The following is a 22,225-nucleotide window of genomic DNA, read 5'->3' on the forward strand; positions in this document are numbered from 1 at the left end:
TAACACACGAGATCCTATTAAATGACGCTCACGAAAATCATAACTACAAGCCAACACGAATATTTACGGCAAAAATATTATATTTTAAATTATTATGGTATCTATGGAGCTACGATGGCTACGTAAAAGGCCGCCGAGGTAATTTTCCTTAGAAAAAGTAACATCCTATACATGGGATCCTGTTACTGGAGGTTAACGAATTTCATAACCAAACGCCTACTACACTCGTTCAATTGAACAGACAATGAACAAAATATGGATTCAGAATATAAATAATTTCTTTGTAAAATATTATACTTTACACGTTCAAGAATATTTTTTTGATTTGACATCGAGAAGCAGTAGAAGATGATGTATACGGGGGGTGGCCAAACCGCGGCTCGCATCTTATCGTAACATTAAAAAAAAAAATTTTAATATTTATTTATGTATTTGAAAAAGTATAATATTTTATTAAATTAAATTAAATTATTAAATTACATCGTATATAAATGGTATGCTGAAACCAGTTAATTTAACTGCCAAAGAATACTGTTTCTTCTTTAGACCCTGTTCCGTGATTGTGTTCCGCCATATCAAAAAAAAAAAAGCGCGTAAGTGGGTATTGCTCTGTTGTACATTAGGGGGTGGGGTGGACCTCTGACTAGGTAGGTTAAACTTGAATGCAATGATAGTTATCATTGTATACGAAAAACGATTCTGAACGGAGATGGTTTATCTGTCTAGGGTATATTATGAAAAATTTTCAAATCTTAGATTTAAAAAGAAAATTATTTATGAATTTATAGCTTAAAATAATTTGGGAATTTCCGTGATTTTTACGTATGTTGTCAAAATTAAAATTTAAACGCTTGTAAAAAAAAGTGTGACTATGCATTTCTTTTATTTTTCAACTGCAGTTGAAATTATTTATAATAAGTAATTGAAAAATATGAAATATTTTTATTTTTAAAAATTGTACATTTTTAGTAAGAACTTGTAAAATAAACGATTTTTAAAGATTTAATATCTTTATACTTTAATATAGTTATTTTTTATTTTGGTTAAAACATGTAAATATATACATATATATATATATATATATATATATATATATATATATATAAAACAAAACTTGCAAAGCTAAACATTTTAAAACAAAAAAAAAAACACGCTCCATTTTAATTATAAGAATAATCAATGATATTCTTATTATAAAGCAATACTTTTAGGATTTATGATTTATTTTCCTTATTTTTATAGACCATATATATTTTTGTTTTAAGTAAAAAAGCAATTAAAATAATTAAAGTTGAATAATTAGTTAAAATAAAATAATTTTAACTTAATTCTAAGATTTTCTTAGTCTTAAAAACATTAGGTCTTTATTACAATTAAAAATGTCTTTAAAATAATAATAGTTGAAAATTTAATTTAAGGTATCTTATTTTTGATTTAATGATTTGATTTTCTTCTTTTCAAAAGTATTATTTTCTTATTACAATTAATATATGTATTGAAATAATGATAAATGTGTTATTAATATTTACTTTAATTACTAAAATTTTTTATTAAATTATAGCTTAAAATAATTTGCGAATTTTCGTGATTTTTACGTAGTGTTGTGGTTTTAAGAAAAATTCTTTGTGTACATTACTGACAGACGAAATTAATTTCGTACAGAACGGTACAAAATCGTCATAGTCATTATGGAGATTTTTTGGTGTGATAACCACAGTTGATGTCTCCATAAAACGTGAATAAATGGTTATTTATTTTTAATATTGCGATGATAAAAATATTTTGACCCGTTTTGAGATATTTATATTTATTTTAAATGGTTTTATTTTATTTTTAGTAAATTCTTATTTGATTAGTTGATAAACTCAAAATATATTACAAGGTTCCTATAAGTTAGGCTAGGTTAGCTAACCTAATATAATCTAACCTAACAATTTAAAAAATCGACTATAATAAATAGTTATTCACAACATTTTTATAAACTTATAAAATTATCTAAGAATTTCGATGGAAATAGTGAAAATTACTGAAATTTGCAAACCATTTCGTAGTTTGAAATTCATAAAATTTGTTCTTATTATCCTTAAGTTTTTTAAATTTAATATAATTATCCTCAAAAGTTGTTATACTTAAATACCACTAACATAAAAAAAAGGTTGCTGGAAATATAAAATTATTTCTTATGAGCATTTAAACTTTAAATATTTACTATTTTGGATGCTTAGAGGTAAAATGTACTATTTCTCTTTGGACGACATTATTTTGATTTAACTGTAATACAAAAATGAAACACCGTCGAGACTTAAAATATTCAATAATTGCTTATTTTATCGTCTTAACTATGTAAATATTATATGATAACGTTTCCAAATATTTTATAATAATAAAATGATTTTAATTACTTCAATAGCAATCATATTATAACCTATACTTAATAATGTTATCGTTAATTCGTGTTCGAATTCAAATTAAATATTACTATTACAATTACTCATTCATCACCTGCAGTCAACACTGAAAAAAAGTTTAGTTATTGGAGCCAAAATATGGTAACGAAAACTATGAAATTTAGTTGCCTCAGTAATAACACAACTATTAGTTTTGTACACAAATCTAATATTGATGACTGTAAATCTTTGGATAAACTACATTATATTGTTCTCTGTTCTTGTTTGCTATCGACAGCTTAAATTATGTACAGGTGACTGCTTACATTTTAGTTATATATACAAAACATTTATTTAATAGTTAATACTATAGAATATCATCCAATTATCCAGTTGGTAATTGGTATAACGGAGCAAGTTTGCAGTGTTAAATATACATATTGTTTTATGTACATGATTACAATTCATCTACATGCTGTACAGCGAATTGGCTATAACGGCGATCAAGGAACTGAAATGAAAAGAACCGGTTATGAAACCGGAATTCATTGAATATTGAGAACCTGAACCTACTGGCATTGTTAATCAAACCTCACCAGTAAAGGTCTATTACGTATAAATTGAAGTTCTTTTTACAAATTACTGGATATTTTATTGAAAATATGTGTATTGACCCTCCATAGTCGATGCCAATATACACTACTAGTATTTTACTATAATTTTATAAGAAATTTAAATGGAACTGTATTTCCTCATATTAGGTAAACCCCCCCCCCAAAAAAAAAAAAAAAAATTTGCATTTATTAAGAAGCAAAAAAATTATAGTTAAACCAGAATTGTTTTTATTCTTAACAAAAAGAAGCCGAAATTAGAATTTTCGTTTTTATATAAAATCATTATCATAGTCGAAACTGCAAAAATCATTAAGATTCCAGTAGCCGTGGATGTTTCATATATTTAAATAAAACTATACCTAACTTAAACTTTAAATACCTACCTCTACTTCTTTCACCAGAAAATTAAACAGTACATGATAGGAGTATATCGGTTTTGTTCTTTTGTCATCTATTCATTCAGTTTAAACATGACATTTTAATGATCTGTACACTTTTTTTAGTTGAAAAAATCATGAATCTTCAACATTAAAGGTGGTTTGAATGTTCGAGAACTGGTTTCTGATAAAAAATTGAATCTAGTTAGTACTTTATAAAATTGAAAATTCCTAGTAACTAGTAATCACTTTCAAATTAATCGGGAAAACCGAAAAAATTAATGGAAAATACGATTTTTTTGTTATGAATAAAAAATAAATTGTAATATTTTAGTTGGTCGGTTTGTTCTTGATTACTAGTTAGGACATTTTAGAGGGATTTACGTCAATTATTTATCAAATAAATTTGATTGGACATAATTTTAGGGCACAATTTTTTTTTCTTTACGAAAGCCTAGGAATGAGATTGTTTGGGATTTGAGAGTCAAAGGAAAATTGTAAGACCTAAAAATGTAGATCACTTATTAGGTGTTTCAGTGTTCGCTTATATTATATTAGTGCAAACAAGACATTTTAACATTGGTACAAGTAGGAGGAAATTTTTAGGATTAATTACACTAATGCAAGTTAGGTTATAGGTTTAATCTCCTTTTTTAAAAACACAGGAACTTTGGCGAGGGCCTCATCACTTTCCCTAAGCTGCATGGGGCCCGCTATCAAATACAACGATTGTGCAAGCATTGCATACAAGATTATTAGTGATGTATTTTATGTATATACTATATTAATATGTATAATAATTGATAAACATAATTTGATATTTGCTTTTAACAGTCGACTAAAATAATATTATACCTACTCACACATTTCAACATTCGTCTTCAACAATAAAATTCGGTACCTATAGACAAGTAATAGAAATATTATTTTATTTTCATATTTCTGTGTAATCATGTTTTTTTCTTTTGTAGTTTTATTGTTTCGTAGGTAGTTTATTATTATACATTTGAATAAATGATGATTCACCGTTAAGATCCGCAAATCCGCGATTGTTGTCTCCGTCTTATATACGTTCGACACGTGTCACATACCAAATTTCTGTTAGTATTGCTATTAGAGTAAACTTACCTACATAATACATATTATGAATTTTTTTTGTAAAAACATTATGTGTGTTTTCTCAATTTGTTTTTTACGATAAGTTTTGAAGTGAGTTATGGGCATTTTGAGAATATTTTTATTTTACACACTCATAACACAAGTGGTTGCGACGTCTTCTTAACTTAATTGTTTGTGTATAAAATAAGCTAGATGGCACCTACTTTTAACGATTTAGTATTTTGCAATAATTACTATCACTTCATTTTTTTACCATTTTATAAGACGTAATTTTTTAGGTCTTTTTTGAAGAAATGCATCCGGGGCCCTTTAGGTACCAGACCGACACTGGCCTGGTAGGTAACTTTAAGGTACCTAATCTACACTATATGCAACATCTGTGGGCCGAGGACGCACTCGGGCATAATTTTTTCGATAAGACTGCGTTCACACTAGAAATATCCGAAATTGAATTAAAATAAAAACTTTTAAGCATTGTCTATTAATTAGATAATTTTATATAGATATTCCATTATTATTGAAATATGCAATGTATGATGAAAAAATGATCTGAGAACTGAGATTAAATTAAATTCTTAAACTATTTAATGTATAGGTATTTATTAATTATTATTATTATTATCATTAACATCTTTTATATTATAAATATTTTATGATGATAAAAAATTACTGAAATAGCGTTATGAGAACAACTATTAGGAGAGTACAGAAGCTTTAAATTCTGTACAACGTTTTTTTACACATTCCGATTTACAAACAACAGTTGTCAGTTACAACTAAAAAAACTCAATGCTCAAAAAATATGAGAAATTGTTCACTCAAAATATAAGTTCTCTATCAGTTTTCAGTAGGTAGGTATTAAATGCAATTATTTAAAAAAAAATAGATATCCTATTGACCTAGGTTTCACACTCGCTGTTCTCTACAACCCTTTCACGGTTTTATTGAATCATATTTAGTTTCGAGTTTGTAAAGCTTAATATGTTCGTTCTGATAATGATTGCGCAATTCGAATTATACATTTATATTCTAACTATTCAAACTATAGGTACTATAACTACTTTAGGCACTAGACTTAATCGTCAATAATTTATCTATATGACATAATCAGTGGAACCCAGACATGTTAACAAGGAATGCAACTGCATGTGTTCTCAAGTAGGGTGGGTGTGTACTATTGCAGGTTTCACAGGGAAATTAAAAAATTCATAACATAAACTATAGTCTATACTAATTGATTTCTTTGAATTACAGTGAATAATAAGTGAAACTATTTTTTATAAATAAAAAAATTGGGTGGGTGGGTGGCTAACTTTTTTTAACTGCATGTGCTCTTTAAATACCTCTGTGCGCTAATGGATATAATTAATTGAAAATATATTATACAAATTATAAAATGAGGATTTCCATTTCATGGTATGGATTATAGCATTATGGGTTTCCGTGGGAGGGATTATGTAAAAAAATGTATAGGTATGCATAATATACATAGTGTATATGTATATACATATAATACAAATACCGATTTGGGAGGGGGAATATTAAAGCACAATCAATTTATTATTAAATGGTACTTAAACATAAGTGCATAATATCATGTTATTTTTGCCAATCACCTGTGCGTAGCTTGTGAGCAAAAGAAAAACTTTAATACATTTCTCATTTTGTAACCAAACTGTTCAAATTAGACAAACAAAATTCAATAAAAAAAAAAAAAAAAAAAAAATGTACAAATGCTATAAATCTAGTCCATTTAAGCATTTTAAAATTATTTTAAGTAATATTTCAATACATTTTCTGTATACTTACCTATAAATATGAATATAATACCCTTAATATTAGACTAATGAACATAGTCATTTTAACTTTTAAAATACATACAACTTTTTTTTAATTAGGGAAGTTTATGATAAATTAATATAAATAATTTAAATAGCTAATTAATAGGAAAACCACATAAATTATACACAAGTACATCTTTATTTTCTCAATCTTCTTAGTATCTTTTGAACACTTTGACAATTGGCTATAAAATGAGAAATATAAAGAATATACCTAATATGATAGGGATAAACAATGTTAATCTCTTACTCCTGCAATAGTCCGCTGAAAACAAGTTACACTGATCTGACATATAAATCTAAGTCATATTGAGATATAATGTCCTTGACTATCCAATAAAAAACATAAACAAAAACAAAGCTCTGTATTCTACCATAATTGATTTTTACTTAAAATGTAAGTAAATTAATATATTAATGAATTGAAGAAGAACTAAATTAACAATTGTATACTTAATTTATTACGGTCTATTAATATAATATTTTTACAAAATAACTAAAATCCATAATAGATTAAACTTTCCCTTTTCAATTCACTGAAAATTGTTTTAACTATAATTTAGCTTACTGGGACAGAATTTACAGAGCATGGTATTCTGTATATTGTTCATTGTAAATTCGAGAGTAGTAAATTCAAAGAATATTATGTTATACTCTATGGTAGTAAATGCTAAGCACTCAGTGGCGGATCCAGGATTTAATTTTTGGGGGAGGGGGCCCATAGTCCAAAATGCAAATCTTAAATTTTTTCTTAAATATTTTAAAACGATAATAGCAATATAGAAATGGATTAGTGAGAATTGTCTTACAAATAAAATAAGATAAGATAGCGATGGCCAGTAGGAACGATACATGGCAAAAATAGCCGGTCTGCTGTCTGCGTTAAGGCGAAATGCCTTTATACCCGCATAATAAAATTAATAGTAATATGTTTGGGAGAATTTCTTATATAATGATAATATAATAATAATTTAAAATATATGTAATGATAATATTTCTTAAATTATAATATAATGTGTTTGAGCGAAACAATATAAAAGATAAAATTATAAAAATGAATAATAAAAAATAATAAAACCTAACTTATGCCAATGGGGGGGGGGGGGGGCCGAGGCCCTTCGGGCCCCCCTTAAATACGCCACTGTAAGTACTGTCTACTTAAAATATTCTAAAATGGATATATTAATTATATGTTGTTGAAGAGTAACACCAGGCATTGTAAGGTTAATCAGTTCTCATAGCTCACATAATAAACTATGAACTAAAAAAAATCAATTAACAAATAGTTTATAGATTTTATAAGGATTTAAAAACAATATTATATGTATAACCTTTTATCCTTATAGTCTAAATTAAAGCTTTTGTAATATTTTCATTTTTATTGAGTTACATAATCAAATTATTTAATATAAAAAATATCTACAGCAATGCAATCTTAATATACTTGTTCAATTTTATCAATTTCATCTCCACTTTTTATTAAATTTAACATTTGTTTTTTGGCCTCAAAACATAATATGCCTACAGCTGTAGCAGAGTTTAAGCTTTCTATTCCATTTTCAAGTGGAATATTCACGCGGATACCTTTTCGTGATTTAGCAAACTCGTAACCTTCATCACTCAATCCATGTGTCTCACCTCCAATAATGAGTATCAAAGGAGTGGTTTTACAATAATCTATTTCATAGTAAGGAGCTATTGGCAATTCAATTGGAGCTGTTTTTCTAAAAACATTTAAATTTATGTCTTCATCAATATTTGAATAATCACTGTTGCTCACATAGTTGTTATCAGCCAAACAGACTTGACCTTTGATATTTTCTAAAAAGTTCCAGCTGGCATCTGATATTATTTTCATCCTGAAATGTGCACCACAACCGGCTCTCAATACTTTATCTCCCCATAAATTAGTACAACCTAAATAACAAGGATTATTGGTTTTGAAATACAATTCAAAGTATAAAATGTAACATTATTGGGAGTGGGTACCAATAAATGTTGTCTTTGTCATTCACATGACTTGCAAATTAATAAAAACTATTCACCAATACAAAAAATATAATAAAGCAAAAAATATTAAAAAAACACATTTGAGTACGATAAACATACTTTTTTGAATTTTATTTATTATTTTAAAATTAACTAAAATTATTAATTTGAAAAAAATGGTTAAATCATCTAGGCCTGCGTGGTTTTAACAATTAATCGATTATATTGGTGATTTTACAATAGTTTAAAACACTGACTGATTGCTTTTAAAATTAAATCGATTAATATCGATCTATTGATCAATTATTAATCGATTAATCAATAATCAATTAATTTTTATAAATTTCATAATTTATCATACGTTTATCAGGTTAATCAAGTTAAAACTGAAGCCGCTAAAATATAGTATAAGGTAAAACCTCAATTGTGTCAAGTTATTAAAATGTTGGTTACATTGTTTCTTAGCAAACAGTTATAAGAGATTTATGGTATTTCGATTTTAGGTAGTCCTATAATAGCCCTAATTATACCTAAACTCCTATTTAAAACAATAAAATTTCTTTGTTTATTTTTTTTTAATTTATACATAATATTACTTATGTTTTAATAGTTTTATAGTTTCTTATTTATTTTAGAGGTTTTTTTAAATGTTTTGTAATTTATAAGTGTTACATGTATAAGTACTTGACATGTACAACCAGTTAACAGAGTATAATAAATAAAGATAACAATAAAAATTGTAATTTTACTATCGAATATCCATCATATTAGGGCAATATAATTTACTACTATATTATTATTTTCAAGTTAATCGGTTATTTGGCTCAATTGTTGATTATGAAATTAATTTATTATTTAGAAATAGATTATTGGATTAATCGGATATCCGATTAACTGGTAAAATTGATTAAAACTAATAATTAATAATCGGTTGTGTCAAATAATAATCCCGCAGGCCTAAGATCATCCCATATATATGCACGCTGAATCTAAATACTATGTTTTATAATATTTATCAATTAATTACATTTATCATACTGATCTATATAAAATGAGTAGTTTTTCTATGTTGAATTTGTGAAGGACAAACACCAATTATCAGTACCCTATCAACTAGTCAAAAATAATATTTACCTTTCATTAAAATTACTTGTGATGCTCCAACAGCTGTTACAGTTCTTAGCACAGCACCTAAATTACCAGGTTCACGGATATTATCACAGATTACTGTAATTGGAAATGCATTTTTCCGGGCTCTATGGTCAATAGTTGGCATTTCAAAAATACCTAAATATTTAAAAATATCATTGTTAAATTTAGATTAAATTTTAAGCTAAAATTGTATTAAATGTTACACATTGATTTTATTGCTACCCATTATTCCTTGAGAAGTCTCAGTCTCTGAAAATAGTTGAATCATTTTGTATGGGGCCTTATAAAATATTGTACTTGTGGCTGGTAGATCTCGTAGTTCTTCGGATAAACATATGTTTTCTAAAACTCTCTTCTGGCTAAAGAAAATTTGTTTCGGCTTCACGCCTGCATTCAATGCATCCTGTATCAGACGTTTACCTTCTAAAAGTATACTGCTATTTTGTTGACGTCTTTTTTTGTTTTTTATGTCAATCATGGCTTGACTGAAACAAAACATTAATTTTAAAAGCTATAATTTAACTAATAACAACAAAAATGTCTTCATTATGAATTCATAAATGACACATTTTATGCAGGTCTCTACAATTAATTAAAATTAAATTACAGTGATTAGACTTTATATAATAACATAAGGTTTTACAAATTTAAATAAGATGTGACATGTACATCAAATCTTTAATAATTATTATTATGTAGAATAGCTTAAGTGCTAACTAATTTGATAAGTACTAACCTCAGTAAGGGACTAGTTTCTTTAAGTATGATATATGAAGGGAATCCACTATTATCTTTTTCAACTACTGACAGTACTCCACTTCGCATATGAGGCTTAATACTATTCAACGGGTCTTCATTTGACCGTTTCTTGTCCAACCGTTGAGGGTCTGAATCCTTTACATCCAACCGTTTAACATCAGATGCATATGCTCGTATGGCAGTGACGTTAGACACTGCTCGTCGAAAATTGACCGTAAAACTACTACTGATCGCTTTCATTTTCGACCAATTCGGTTGAAGGGTTCAAATAGTTTCTATGTATTTTATTTTTTATAATTTTGGTATGGCAATTAGTAGATGCCTACCTTTAAATTGTGTATGTTTCGAACAAAACACAAATTAGCAATTACAGAGGTCTATGACAGTAGCTGGCGTGATCAATTGATAATCAATGTGCAAATGTGCAATTCTTTATTTAAAAATTTTAAATTTCAAACGTCTGAGAGGTCCGTTCCGATCCCGGGGGAATTAAGGCATCATATTAATTAGTAGTTATACACAATAATTATTAATCGTTTATTTATTATTAATTTATAACCTGTAAAAACGTGTGGAACTGTAGGAGCATGCCGATATGATAATAGTTATCACTTGTCATTTATCAGCTCAACAAAATAATAACATGACTTGTGAACAGCAGCTGTTGATATTCTTACTACTATTACAGCTGTTTCAGTGTTTATCTCATACGATTGAACATGTGGCGTATTCACGACCATAGTAAATTGTGGCAGTGATTGTCAACTGATAACTTCTAAACTTTCTACAACCTTAATGGCTTTAAACTTAATGGATATCAGTCGACTCAGTCGATGTCTTACCATTTGTGGTTCAATATTCATGTTCTAGTCTTAATAGAAAATTGGAATATTGAGAAGCGTGATTTTTTTCGATACATCAAATAATAATTTTATAAGTTTTATCGATCCCTTTTGGTCTGCATATTTTTATTTAAACGGTCTCCAATTTATCATCGATAAATTCAATATGATTTTTCAGTATTTTTACGTAAATGATAATGGTATTCGTATTTCATTCTAGCAAAAGACATTTTGGTCACAATTTCACTGACAATCACTCTTTGCAATAATGGATTTTCACACTTTACTCTACCAGGCGCAAAAAAACAACACAAGAGACAAAGATGTAAGTATTTCAAAAATTAATATATAGGGTTAAAAAAATATTTTAATTACTAAATTCAATTTCCTGCCTATACATTCAAGTATTAAAACGACCTGTTGACTGTTGTTAAAATTAAAAAAATATATATTATAATATATAGTATCCATGTACATTTATAACTGCCTCCTTGGATGTATACCTTTAAAATATATTATAGCTACCATATTGAACAAGATCTTTATCCGTAAATATGCACTGTGGCTTCAACTTAGGTCTCTCATCTTCCCATCAAACACAAATTAGTAACTGCCATAGTGCAGACACCAATTAATATTTTTAAAGGCCCTCATAAGAAATTTGGAAAATTTTTGCGGGTCATCAATGTTACTAAAATTGGTATAAACCAATGGATAAAAATGATAAATGTACATCACTATAATGTTTAATTATTAGTTTTGAAATTTTTATTAAGGGTTGCCATTTTATGACCCCTGGTATAATGTGTAGACCAGTGAACTTCATCCTATACTATTTTTTTTATCTTTTCAAGTTGAAATATTTATTAACTATTAAATCATACTAATTTCCTTAAATATTTCTACTGCTAAGTGTTGCCAGTGGGTGGCTTCTTACTCAATTGTTCATGCCATGTATTCTCTTAACACATAAACTTATTGTACATTTCTTGTATAGATTGTTTTTTTCTAATATAAAAAAAAAATAAAAAAATATTTCTACTGCACTTGCTTATAAATGCCACTTTATAACAAATAAGAATAGGTATGTTAAAAAAAAACAAATACCTAATTTATTACATTGCATTTTATCAATTTATTGTCACTAAATCATTATAAGAATTCTAGATTAGAAACCAATTTACTTAACAATTTAATTCTGTTCAGGTTAAATATTTCAAAGCGTCATTGGATCCACCAAAAAAAGAAACAAAAGAAAGTAGACAATTATCGGACAGTATTAAGAAATTTTTAGCTAAAAAAGACGAAGAAGAAAGACTCAAACAAATAGAAGAACAAAAGAAAAAAGATGAATTAATATCATTGCGTAGTCAAGATAGGAAATCATTCAAAAGGGTCCAGTCTATGTTAAACCGAACTAAATCAGCAAATAAATCTGTTATTGAGGATGCCAAAGATGATGTTAATACTTCTGTTACGATGGCTGGTTTGTACATTTACTTCTTATTTTATAATTATAAATATCTTTTTATAGTGCTCTAATTTATAATGTTGTTAGTTATAATCACAGTAGATTATAATCTAATATTTTGACAGTTAAAATAATAATAACAAAATTAATTGTGAGTTATTATTTTTCATGATTTGTACTTTATACATTTAAAAATTTTCACTGTCGTTCCGTCATCTTTGTAACTCACATTGTAATTTATTTGATTACCTATATAGTATTATTTATAATTTGTTTGTTAATTTAAGTTTTTATTTTTAAGAGTATATTTGTTAACTTAAAAAGTATTAATGAGATACCTATAAGATTTTACAAGTAAAGTTCGATTTACTTCTTTGCTATATTTTTTTTTTCAATATGTTTTGAGGTAACAACTATTTACTCTTTTAATAGTTTTAAAATTATTCTTCGAAAATGAGAATAAATATTAAAAATAAAACCAAGTGATTGAGAATTTAAATATATTGATATGAATAACATAAAATACGTAGAACAATTCAGTGGTTTGTTGAAATTGTTACGAAATACAATTCTGCATGTATTCCCCAGTTTTCTAATTAGATAAATCTTATCATTAAGGCTGGGATTTCGATGCACTTTGCATTGTTTTCCAAAGCTTACTGTGCGATGCTCGTCTGGTCACAAATTTGTTTTATGTACTTATGAATGAGAATAAGAAAGTTTATTTTATATTTTTTGGGATTTTTTAGTTTTTAGGTAATTTTCTTAATTTTTTAGGGTATTTTGGAGTTATTGGAGCATTTTTTGAGTTTTTGGAAACCAAGTATGAAATTATTGGAGTATTTGAAATTTAATTTTAAGATTTTTACGCCAACATGGTTTTTATATAAATATGAGAGATTATAAGTAGCTAGGTACTCATAATCCGTATTATATTATTGGACAAGGTTTGAGTAAACACTATCCGTATTTCCTGTTAAATAATCTTAAGTCGGTAAAATCGACGTTTGACGTTCAGTATGAGTTTTTTTGCCGTAAACACCGTTTTATTACTCTAGTTAATTTTTTTGGGGTTTTTAGGGAATTATTTAGGGTTTTTAGGTCATAAATGCATTTTTTTAAGGGCATTTTTTGGGTTTTTTAAGGCATTAAAATCCCAGCCCTACTTATCATATTAATTCGGTTACAAAATTATATGATATAAGACAGTCATACGCGAGTTTTATAAGTGTTTGTTGATTGGGAAAAGTTTATAGATAGTAACTATATGTTTATAATCATACTTTCTTTTTTTAAATTTCAGGATTAACGGTAGATCGCCCGTATCATAGATTGCATACAACATAACTACTTTCTTTATTTACGAATTAAAAAAAATAAAAATTAGTTGGATATAAACTAATAAATTAAGTTATTTGTTATAAATATTAGATACCTATAAATTTTTTGTCTTAAATTTAATTCAACACTATTAGATTTTTTAAATAAAGTATCTATACCTTGTTCCAAAAAAGAAGACACCAGATTTACGTAGCAAAACCGAGTTTACCTATAGTTGCCTGGTGTCTTCTCTTTTGGAACAAGGTATACCTATTTCATATTAGATATTACACTTATTCAAATGTTTGATAATTGATTATTTATAGGATTTAATCAACCGGATGAAGATGACTATGGTTATGTTTCTAAAGATGCCATGGCCATCTATAACAATATTATGAACAAATATGTAAATACTCCGGCTGATTCAAGAAGTACAAAAACTCCTAATCACAGAAGTCACGACATATCTGGTACTAAAGTATGTAATTTGGCTAGATACAAATATAAAATAAAACATTACCAATATAGATTTAAACAAGTAAAATTTGTATTGTTATTGAATTTATTGATTGTTTTGACACTGTTATATTAAATTTATCTTAATTTAAAATGTATTTAGCTTAGCATTTTCAAAAAGTTTCACAACTTTTTTCATAGTTAAATTAGTTTTTAATTTTACTCTAGATATTAATATTTAATTATCAACATTATAATATAAATAAAATAAAAATTTCAAATCTAAAATTAATATTATGTTTAAATATTAGTAGAAATGGAAATCTATTCTATTAATTAGTCATATCTATTTAACTTTAACTATAGTTTATAAATGAGAAATTAATTTTTAAATGTTTATAGTCTATCAGAAAGAAAATAATAATGTTATACTGATATACTAGCAAATAAGTAAAATAGTTTTTATATCATAGTACCTATTTATAATTTATCATTTGTACTATAAGTAGGTATTTAATAATTGTTAGTAATTAATATCAAAATAATATTTAAGATTACTCATATAGCAACATTTAATGATACATAAATGAAACATATTAATTTCAAACTTAACACTATCTCGCCATTATAAATATAAATTGTCATCAGTTTTAAAATCAGAAATTTGAAAAACATATAAATATGTAATTGCATGTAATTTAAAATTGTATTTTTATCATTATTAAATTATAATTTTAAAATCATGTTCAAAACTATAAAATTTCAACTGTTTTAATTTCTTTTTATAGTTGTTTAATAATGAATAATGATTATTTAATGATTTTTAGGATAGAGTTAAAGCAGCTTTGCTAAAAGAAGAAGAAGATCAATTGTTGCCACATAAACGAAAAAGAAAACCTAAAGATCTAGATAATGCTGAAGATTACCAGGATAGTGTCGAGGAAAAAAAATCCAAACCTGATATAAATACAGAGAAAGTAAAAAAACGGCCAGCACAACCTCCACCATTAAATTTTCAAGAACTACTTAAGATTGCTGAAAAAAAACAATATGAACCTATAATTATTGAAAAACCTAAAAAAGAAGAACCTTTACCTATGATGACCAAGAAAGAAAGAAATAAATATTTAGAAGAAAAGAGAATTGAAGAGATGCGATTAGCTCGAAGACAAGGCAAAAGCTTACCTATTACTGAAAAACCCAAAGAGATGAAACCAGTTGAGAAGATTCAAAAAGTATCTGTATCTTCTTCAAAACTTGATATTCATGCAGAAGATAAACTGAAAAAGAATGCTTCTGTATGGTCTAAAGATTTAAAAATTAGTAAAGAGTTGAATAATAATATTAAAAATGATAAATATATACCAAGGCCATTAAATAATTCAGAAAGCTTACGAATGAACTCAAATGGGAATAGATCCACCTCTAAAAGTTCATTAGAACAACATTTGTTGTACGAAAAGAGGAATAGTTCTAATGATGAACAATATTCACCAAAACCAAAATCAGTCAAAGATCAATATGTACCCAAAACTATAAATTCTATTGAAAATAAATATTCGACAAAACCTATAGGTATGCCAAATAATGATAAATATATTTCTCAATCTAGAAGTTCATCATCTGACAAGTATTCACCGAAACCCAAGAGTTCAATGCCATCTGATAAAAATGTGTCAAAACCAACCACCAATGAAAGATATGTGCCAAAATCAAGCATTCCACCATCTGACAAATGTTCTTCAAAACCCAAGAGTTTAATGCCTTCAAATAAATATGTTTCAAAACCAACACCCACTGAACGGTATGTGCCTAAATCAAGAAGTCCACTATCTGAAAAATATTCTTCAAAACCAACATCCATTGAAAGATACGTACCTAAACCAAAATGCTCTGCTGATGAGAAATATTCTCCTAAACTTAAAAGTTCTGTACAACCGGAAAGATATATACCTAAAGGAAAAAGCTTATCTTCATCAGAACAATATACACCTAGTGCAGTTAAAAATTCAAATGAAAAATACAAACCTAGACCAATGTCATCTCAAAGCATGAAATCTAAACCAACCAGCTCAAATGATAAATATGTCCCAATGCCAGTTGATAAATCTACAAAGTTACAGATGGGCAATAATATTAAACCTAGGCAACTTCCACCTAAGGAAATGGTATCTAAACAATTTCCTCCTAGAGATATGATACCTAAGCAGTTCCCTCCTAGAGACATGGTGCCTAAGCAGTTCCCACCCAGGGATATGATCCCTAAACAATTCCCACCTTCTGATATGAGAAGACGAGATGACCGACATATGCCAATTCGCAACAAACGCCAAGTCATTGAATCAGATTCGGATGAGTATGATTCTGAATTAGATGACTTTATTGATGATGGGCCTGAAGACGAAGCTGATTACTCAAAAGTTATTTCAGAAATTTTCAAATATGATAAATCAAAGTAAAATTATTTTATTCTAGGTGTTAAGCTCTTTATGTGAGTTGTAAACAATATTGTTTTTTATTTTTTAGATATAGAGGAATGGATGAAGATGATGAATGTATGGAGTCTGATTATCGTACTCTTCAAAAAGAAGAATATAAAAGTACTAGAGCTGGTAAGGCATATCTTATATTATACATTTAATCTATACATATGTGTTTTTCCAACCTTTATAGAAATAACATAATATTTATAATTTGTTGTTAGTTACAAAAATGTATACTCCGTCCTACGAGAGTCCAACCGTAAACTGCGCATCTCCCACCATGGGCATCATTCCTACTACTCGGCAATGTGTATACAGTGGTATGGTTCGATGCATAACTACAGACAGGTTTTTGCAGTTGGTTTACGGTCGGACTCCCGTGGGCTGAAGTATAGAAGTCCCATTCGTACAAGTTGAAAATGTTTACAATTATATAATTATTCAATAATAACTTAATTAGCTGTATTATTTTAGATTCTGAACGATGTGAGGAATGTATTGATTTTAAAATGATGTGTTTTTTTAAAAATTTTTTTGTGTGTGTCATCATGTTTCGGGGTAGAAATAATGCATCAATTTTTGACTTCAGCCCTTCTTTGAAAAAGAAAATTCATCTAGTTGGTACTGAGGAGAGTCAAAAGTTAATAGTTTTCAAAAGCGTCATGAAAAACCTTAAAAAAGTACAAAAACGGGAATTTTTACGCATAATCAGTTTTCGACAAAAAATTTTTATTTTGCTGTAACTCAAAAACAAATCATTGTAAATACTTGAAATTTCCACCAAATGTTTATATTAGCGTTACCTATTTACGGTTAAATTTTCAAATATTTTTACATTTTTTAAGCTATTTATAGACAGTTGAAATTTTCGATTTTTCTAAGTTTTTTTTTATTGAAATGCCTAAAAATTTTAGCCATCCAAAAATTCCTCAAAATTTTATAAAAGTTGAAAATTCATATCATTTTTGTGATTTATACCTATAATTAAAAAACCCTACACAAGATTTTCCATAACTTTTCCTTCAAATAACTGAAAAAAAAACTCCAGAGTCAATGTAGAAAACATTTTGCGAGGGTATAAAAATATATTACAATTTAAATATAGGTAATATAATATATTCTAGACTGACAAATCATCTCTGTTCAGAATCATTTTCCGTATATAATGATACCTGTCATTGCATTCAAATTTAACACATCTATTATAGTGACCTACTATACAGCAGAGCGATACCCACTTGTCTACTTTTTTTTAATATTAACTTTATTGCTTATAAATCTTTTTTTATTTTTTTTACAGGACTTTTAGAAGATTTAGCAGATATTCGAAGAGAGAAACAAATGATGAAGAAGCGAAAAAAATTATAATGTTGAAACCAATTACAATTTTACGATATATATTTTTAATATCTTAATATATATAAGCTTGTTTTTAAAGGTTTACTAACCTTCACTAAGATATATTTTTGATGTAATTAATATATGTATTTTTTACAATGTACATAGGTTAATGTTACTCATTCAAATCATTTTGGTTAAGCCTCTACATGCTAAAAACAGTTTACTTGCTAGGCACTAGCCATTTTTAGTAAACTGTTATTTTTAGCATATTTTTTAATCACAAATTTAATTTACTTTTGTGATTCTTGATTCTCTTTTGATTATGAATTATCATTAGGTATTTTCTTTATTTTTAAATATTATTATTTTGTTTATCTTTTTATGATAGACATTATTTTTTCCAATATTTGAGTAAATCATCATTAAATTATTGTTCCAGATTATGAATATTATTGTGATAAACTTATAAATATTAATAAATTGTTTTGTACTATATGATTATAAGTTTCTGGATGTTTGTATGATTTAATAAATTGGTTTTCAATTGTGATTACCTTTTTCTTTAAAATTATTATATTATAAATTATTGAAATTTTAAAAATTTCAATAAATTAATATTTGTATTTATATCAATAAATTTGTACTTAGTAGTCAAAAGATTTCAAAGTTAAATTATGTTAAATAATAGTACAGTTAGAAATAAAAATGTTTGTCTAATTAAATTACTTTAAAATTAACCACTGAGTGTTGGAAAATATTTCATAGCAATGTTTTAGATAAATATAATATCATGTAATAACTAACAAGATATGTTTACTTCAATTATATATTGTCATTGTATAAATTACTAAAAATTTAATTTTAAGTTCTTCCAGATTTTTTCATGTATGTGGTAATAGTAGGTTTTAATCTTTTGTGTCTATCATTCAATAATATGTCATATTTCTTTACTTTATTTAGTTTGAATAATAATTTTTGTGAATTTATAGGCGGTCATTTAGTTGAATATTGTTGGTGGTTGTGGTTGCATTATATAAAGTTGAAGGTGAGTGTACCATGATAACTATTTACCTGGTCTACAGGTATACATAAGATTCTATATGAACTATGTTTATAATATGTGATGACCAAATTTCTTTTGTCAATTGATTTGTGTATATTTAATAATATAAATAATTGTTATAATTATAAACATGTTAATTTTTAATTTTTGTTCAAATTAAGTAATATTGTAAATACACCTGTCCATGTGTATATTTTTCACTTTTGATTAAATAAGAAAATGTTAAATTGTTGTTATTTGTATTGAGTTGTATAGGGATAACATAAATTATTTGTTTTTGTTTTAAAATAAAAATTTATTATACTTTATTTTATGAGTAAAATAAATTATTACTCCATCTGAGTTGTGTATATTTTTAAGTACTCAAATAATTTCAAATTTGGAATGCCCAATGTTTGAAAACAATTATTATTGTACAATTTTACAATAATGTGAATGTTTTGTGTTTGTATACACGGCATAAATTATAGAACAAATGTTTAAATCTTCAACTTCTGATTTCTGATACCAAATTAGATTTAGCTAGTTCTTTGACAGTTGAAAATTTAAAATCTCCAATATTTTAAAATAACAACAACAACAATAATTCAAAATATCCATCATATATTCTATACATCTAGATATAACCCAATACACAAAGTTAAATAACTCAATAAATACTTGTCCAAATTAGATTTTGATACATCAGCATTTCAAAAACATTCATTTTAAGAAAAAAATAGGAGGTGATCAATTGAAATATAGTTAAGGAATATAAACATAAAAAAAGTTACAATGTATACTTTTCTAACATTTTCGACATTCAGAATTCATATAACTTTGGGAAAAAATGAAGGTGAGCATAGTGCTTGGTGCTTGGTTAATAATGACAAGACTGGGCAAGTTAATGTTTTTTTAACTCTCAGTTAAGTTAAATATGTTTGGTTCAATTAAATTAAAAGTTAAGTTCAAATTTTTTAATTAATGTTATTTTCAATTAACTTTAAAGTTAAACAAAATTTGTTAACTTAACTTCAATTAATAAGTTAAGTAAATAAATAAAAAAGAAATTTGTTGAACAGGTTTTAAAATAAGTGAAAATCACTTTATAGTAGGTAATAAATCTATGAATATATGTATGCACTATGCATAATATATTAATATGATATTATAATTTAAAAAACTGTTGTAGGGCTGTATAACGTTATAACTCTATTTAATATGTATATTTCACTCTGGAGTCTAGGTTGTTTTAATTTTAGTTTAAATGCGCTTACTTTATTATTTAACCTTTACAATTCAAAAATAAATTACTCAAACATTTAAAAATAAGGTATAAAAAAAACTAGTAACTATATTTTTTACTTATAACTTTTAAATATTACAAATATTATATTTGTATATATATACATATATATATATATATAATATAATATAGAAATATATTTATGTATAATATAATATAGAAATATATTTATTTATAATATAATATAGAAATATATTTATTTATATGTAAGATTTGTACTTTGCTGCTGGTTTATACAAATTATTTGTTAAATTTCAATAACAGAGTCATTTAAAAATTTTGATCTGCCACTGAACCTCTTATTTTGTTGAGCAACACTCCTCAATCGGGTGAAACACGATTGCGGACGCTCTACCTTTTTTGCAACACGACTGCGGACGACCACTGTATAGTGTATGACAAAAGGTTTTATATTGCACATTGCACCCAATAAATGATACGACTCCGGACGAAATTTATTGAAACGTTGCCAAGTTGTGCAACGCAGTCTAACGAGCCCAACGATTATCAATTTAATGATAGGCTTATCGACTATCGTTTGAATGGCTAGTGAGCACCGACTACAACGCTGTTTAAGATATTAGATAATATTATATTATATAGCTAATAATAGGAATAATAATAATACAAATATTCTGATAAAATGTTTTGACAGTTTTCCATAGTTTGATAAAAACACTATATAATAGAACACTATAACTACGGACTACGAGTGTGCAGCTATTACTGCAGTACCTATTTAACAGAAATGACTTGTAACTGCAAACTACATTTAATATTTTAATACGCTCAGAATTCCCATATTCCCACATTATCGAAGTATTATTTATAAATTTGGCAACATGTGTCCGCAATCGTGTCATTTTTGGGTGTCCATCATTAAAGTATAATCGTCCGCAATCGTGTTATCAAAAAGGTAGCCCTGATAAGATCCGCCCGCACTTCCGCAGTCGTGTATCACCGGAAATAACTTTCAAGCAAACGATACATTTTTTTTTTCAAATAACATTAGATACATTATTAGCTAGCAAATTGCTCATTTGGTGTTCCTTCCTGAACAATTAAATAACTGTAAAATTAAAATGTTTCATGTTATCTTTCCAGGTAGGTATAATATTTTATTTTCGTTATGGTTAATTCCATCTTTGGGAGTGATATGGATTAAGTTTATGATGGGTTTTTTAATTTAGAACTTCCTTGAGTTTTTACAAGTATTGTAGATTTTAGTTAATAAAAAAGTTTAAAACCTTGTTTAAATATACCTCCACAGTTTACAGAATATATTCTATAGGCTGGCACCATCAGATTTACCTATTACTTCAAGATTTATGAACGTGAAAAAAAAATTGAAAATGAGTACTAAAACAGTAGAATGTATTTTTAACTTTTATTATTTTATAATAAAAAGATAAAAATATTTATATATATATATATGGCGTAGCCACTTCGTGAAATCGATCTTTTCATGAAAAGATGACCATTTCGTGAAATGGAAACACGGTTTTTACATTTTGTGAAATTCAAAAATATTTCACGAAATGGTCAGTCAAATTTAACACCATGTAATTTTTTTCACAAAGTGGTCGTTCACTTTATGTACTGAAATACAACATTTAACAACTTATTCTACCCTTATAGATTTAACTTAAATAATTATGTATAATAATAAGTTTATTTATATCATATTAATTTATTAACCGTATTGAAAACATTTTTTGTTTAT

The 22,225-nt window shown here is 26.6% G+C and overlaps 2 protein-coding genes across 2 annotated transcripts; one reads left to right on the forward strand and one right to left on the reverse strand.

The window, feature by feature from the left end:
* Positions 1 to 6,776: 6,776 nt before the first annotated feature.
* Positions 6,777 to 10,837, reverse strand: LOC107164773 (rRNA methyltransferase 3, mitochondrial). The gene is made up of 4 exons (XM_015512722.2): positions 10,216 to 10,837; positions 9,702 to 9,964; positions 9,462 to 9,614; positions 6,777 to 8,255 (listed from the first exon to the last, which is right to left on the reverse strand). Exons 1-4 carry the CDS (start codon positions 10,476 to 10,478, stop codon positions 7,774 to 7,776), a joined length of 1,161 nt encoding a protein of 386 aa, XP_015368208.1. The 5' UTR covers positions 10,479 to 10,837; the 3' UTR covers positions 6,777 to 7,773.
* Positions 10,838 to 10,991: 154 nt separating this feature from the next.
* Positions 10,992 to 19,525, forward strand: LOC107164738 (uncharacterized). Its single transcript, XM_015512675.2, has 6 exons — positions 10,992 to 11,405; positions 12,287 to 12,566; positions 14,198 to 14,352; positions 15,158 to 16,785; positions 16,857 to 16,942; positions 18,114 to 19,525. The coding sequence occupies exons 1-6, from the start codon at positions 11,349 to 11,351 to the stop codon at positions 18,179 to 18,181; spliced, it is 2,274 nt and encodes a 757-aa protein (XP_015368161.1). The 5' UTR covers positions 10,992 to 11,348; the 3' UTR covers positions 18,182 to 19,525.
* The last annotated feature ends 2,700 nt before the right edge of the window (positions 19,526 to 22,225 follow it).

This window comes from Diuraphis noxia, unplaced genomic scaffold, assembly GCF_037042655.1.
Source record: "Diuraphis noxia isolate RWA-SAM2 unplaced genomic scaffold, SU_Dnox_SAM2 contig0003, whole genome shotgun sequence".
NCBI classification, from domain to species: domain Eukaryota; kingdom Metazoa; phylum Arthropoda; class Insecta; order Hemiptera; family Aphididae; genus Diuraphis; species Diuraphis noxia.

What these genes read in the sequence shown, in the direction of transcription:
- LOC107164738 (XM_015512675.2), top strand. Translation starts at nt 11,349, where the DNA reads ATGGATTTTCACACTTTACTCTACCAGGCGCAAAAAAACAACACAAGA. An exon ending in ACAACACAAGAGACAAAGAT is followed by an intron (nt 11,406 to 12,286) that starts GTAAGTATTTCA and finishes AATTCTGTTCAG; the next exon opens with GTTAAATATTTCAAAGCGTC. An exon ending in TTCAAATATGATAAATCAAA is followed by an intron (nt 16,786 to 16,856) that starts GTAAAATTATTT and finishes TTTATTTTTTAG; the next exon opens with ATATAGAGGAATGGATGAAG.
- LOC107164773 (XM_015512722.2), bottom strand. Translation starts at nt 10,478, where the DNA reads ATGAAAGCGATCAGTAGTAGTTTTACGGTCAATTTTCGACGAGCAGTG. An exon ending in GACTTCTCAAGGAATAATGG is followed by an intron (nt 9,615 to 9,701) that starts GTAGCAATAAAA and finishes TTAAATATTTAG; the next exon opens with GTATTTTTGAAATGCCAACT. An exon ending in ACAAGTAATTTTAATGAAAG is followed by an intron (nt 8,256 to 9,461) that starts GTAAATATTATT and finishes CTTGTTATTTAG; the next exon opens with GTTGTACTAATTTATGGGGA.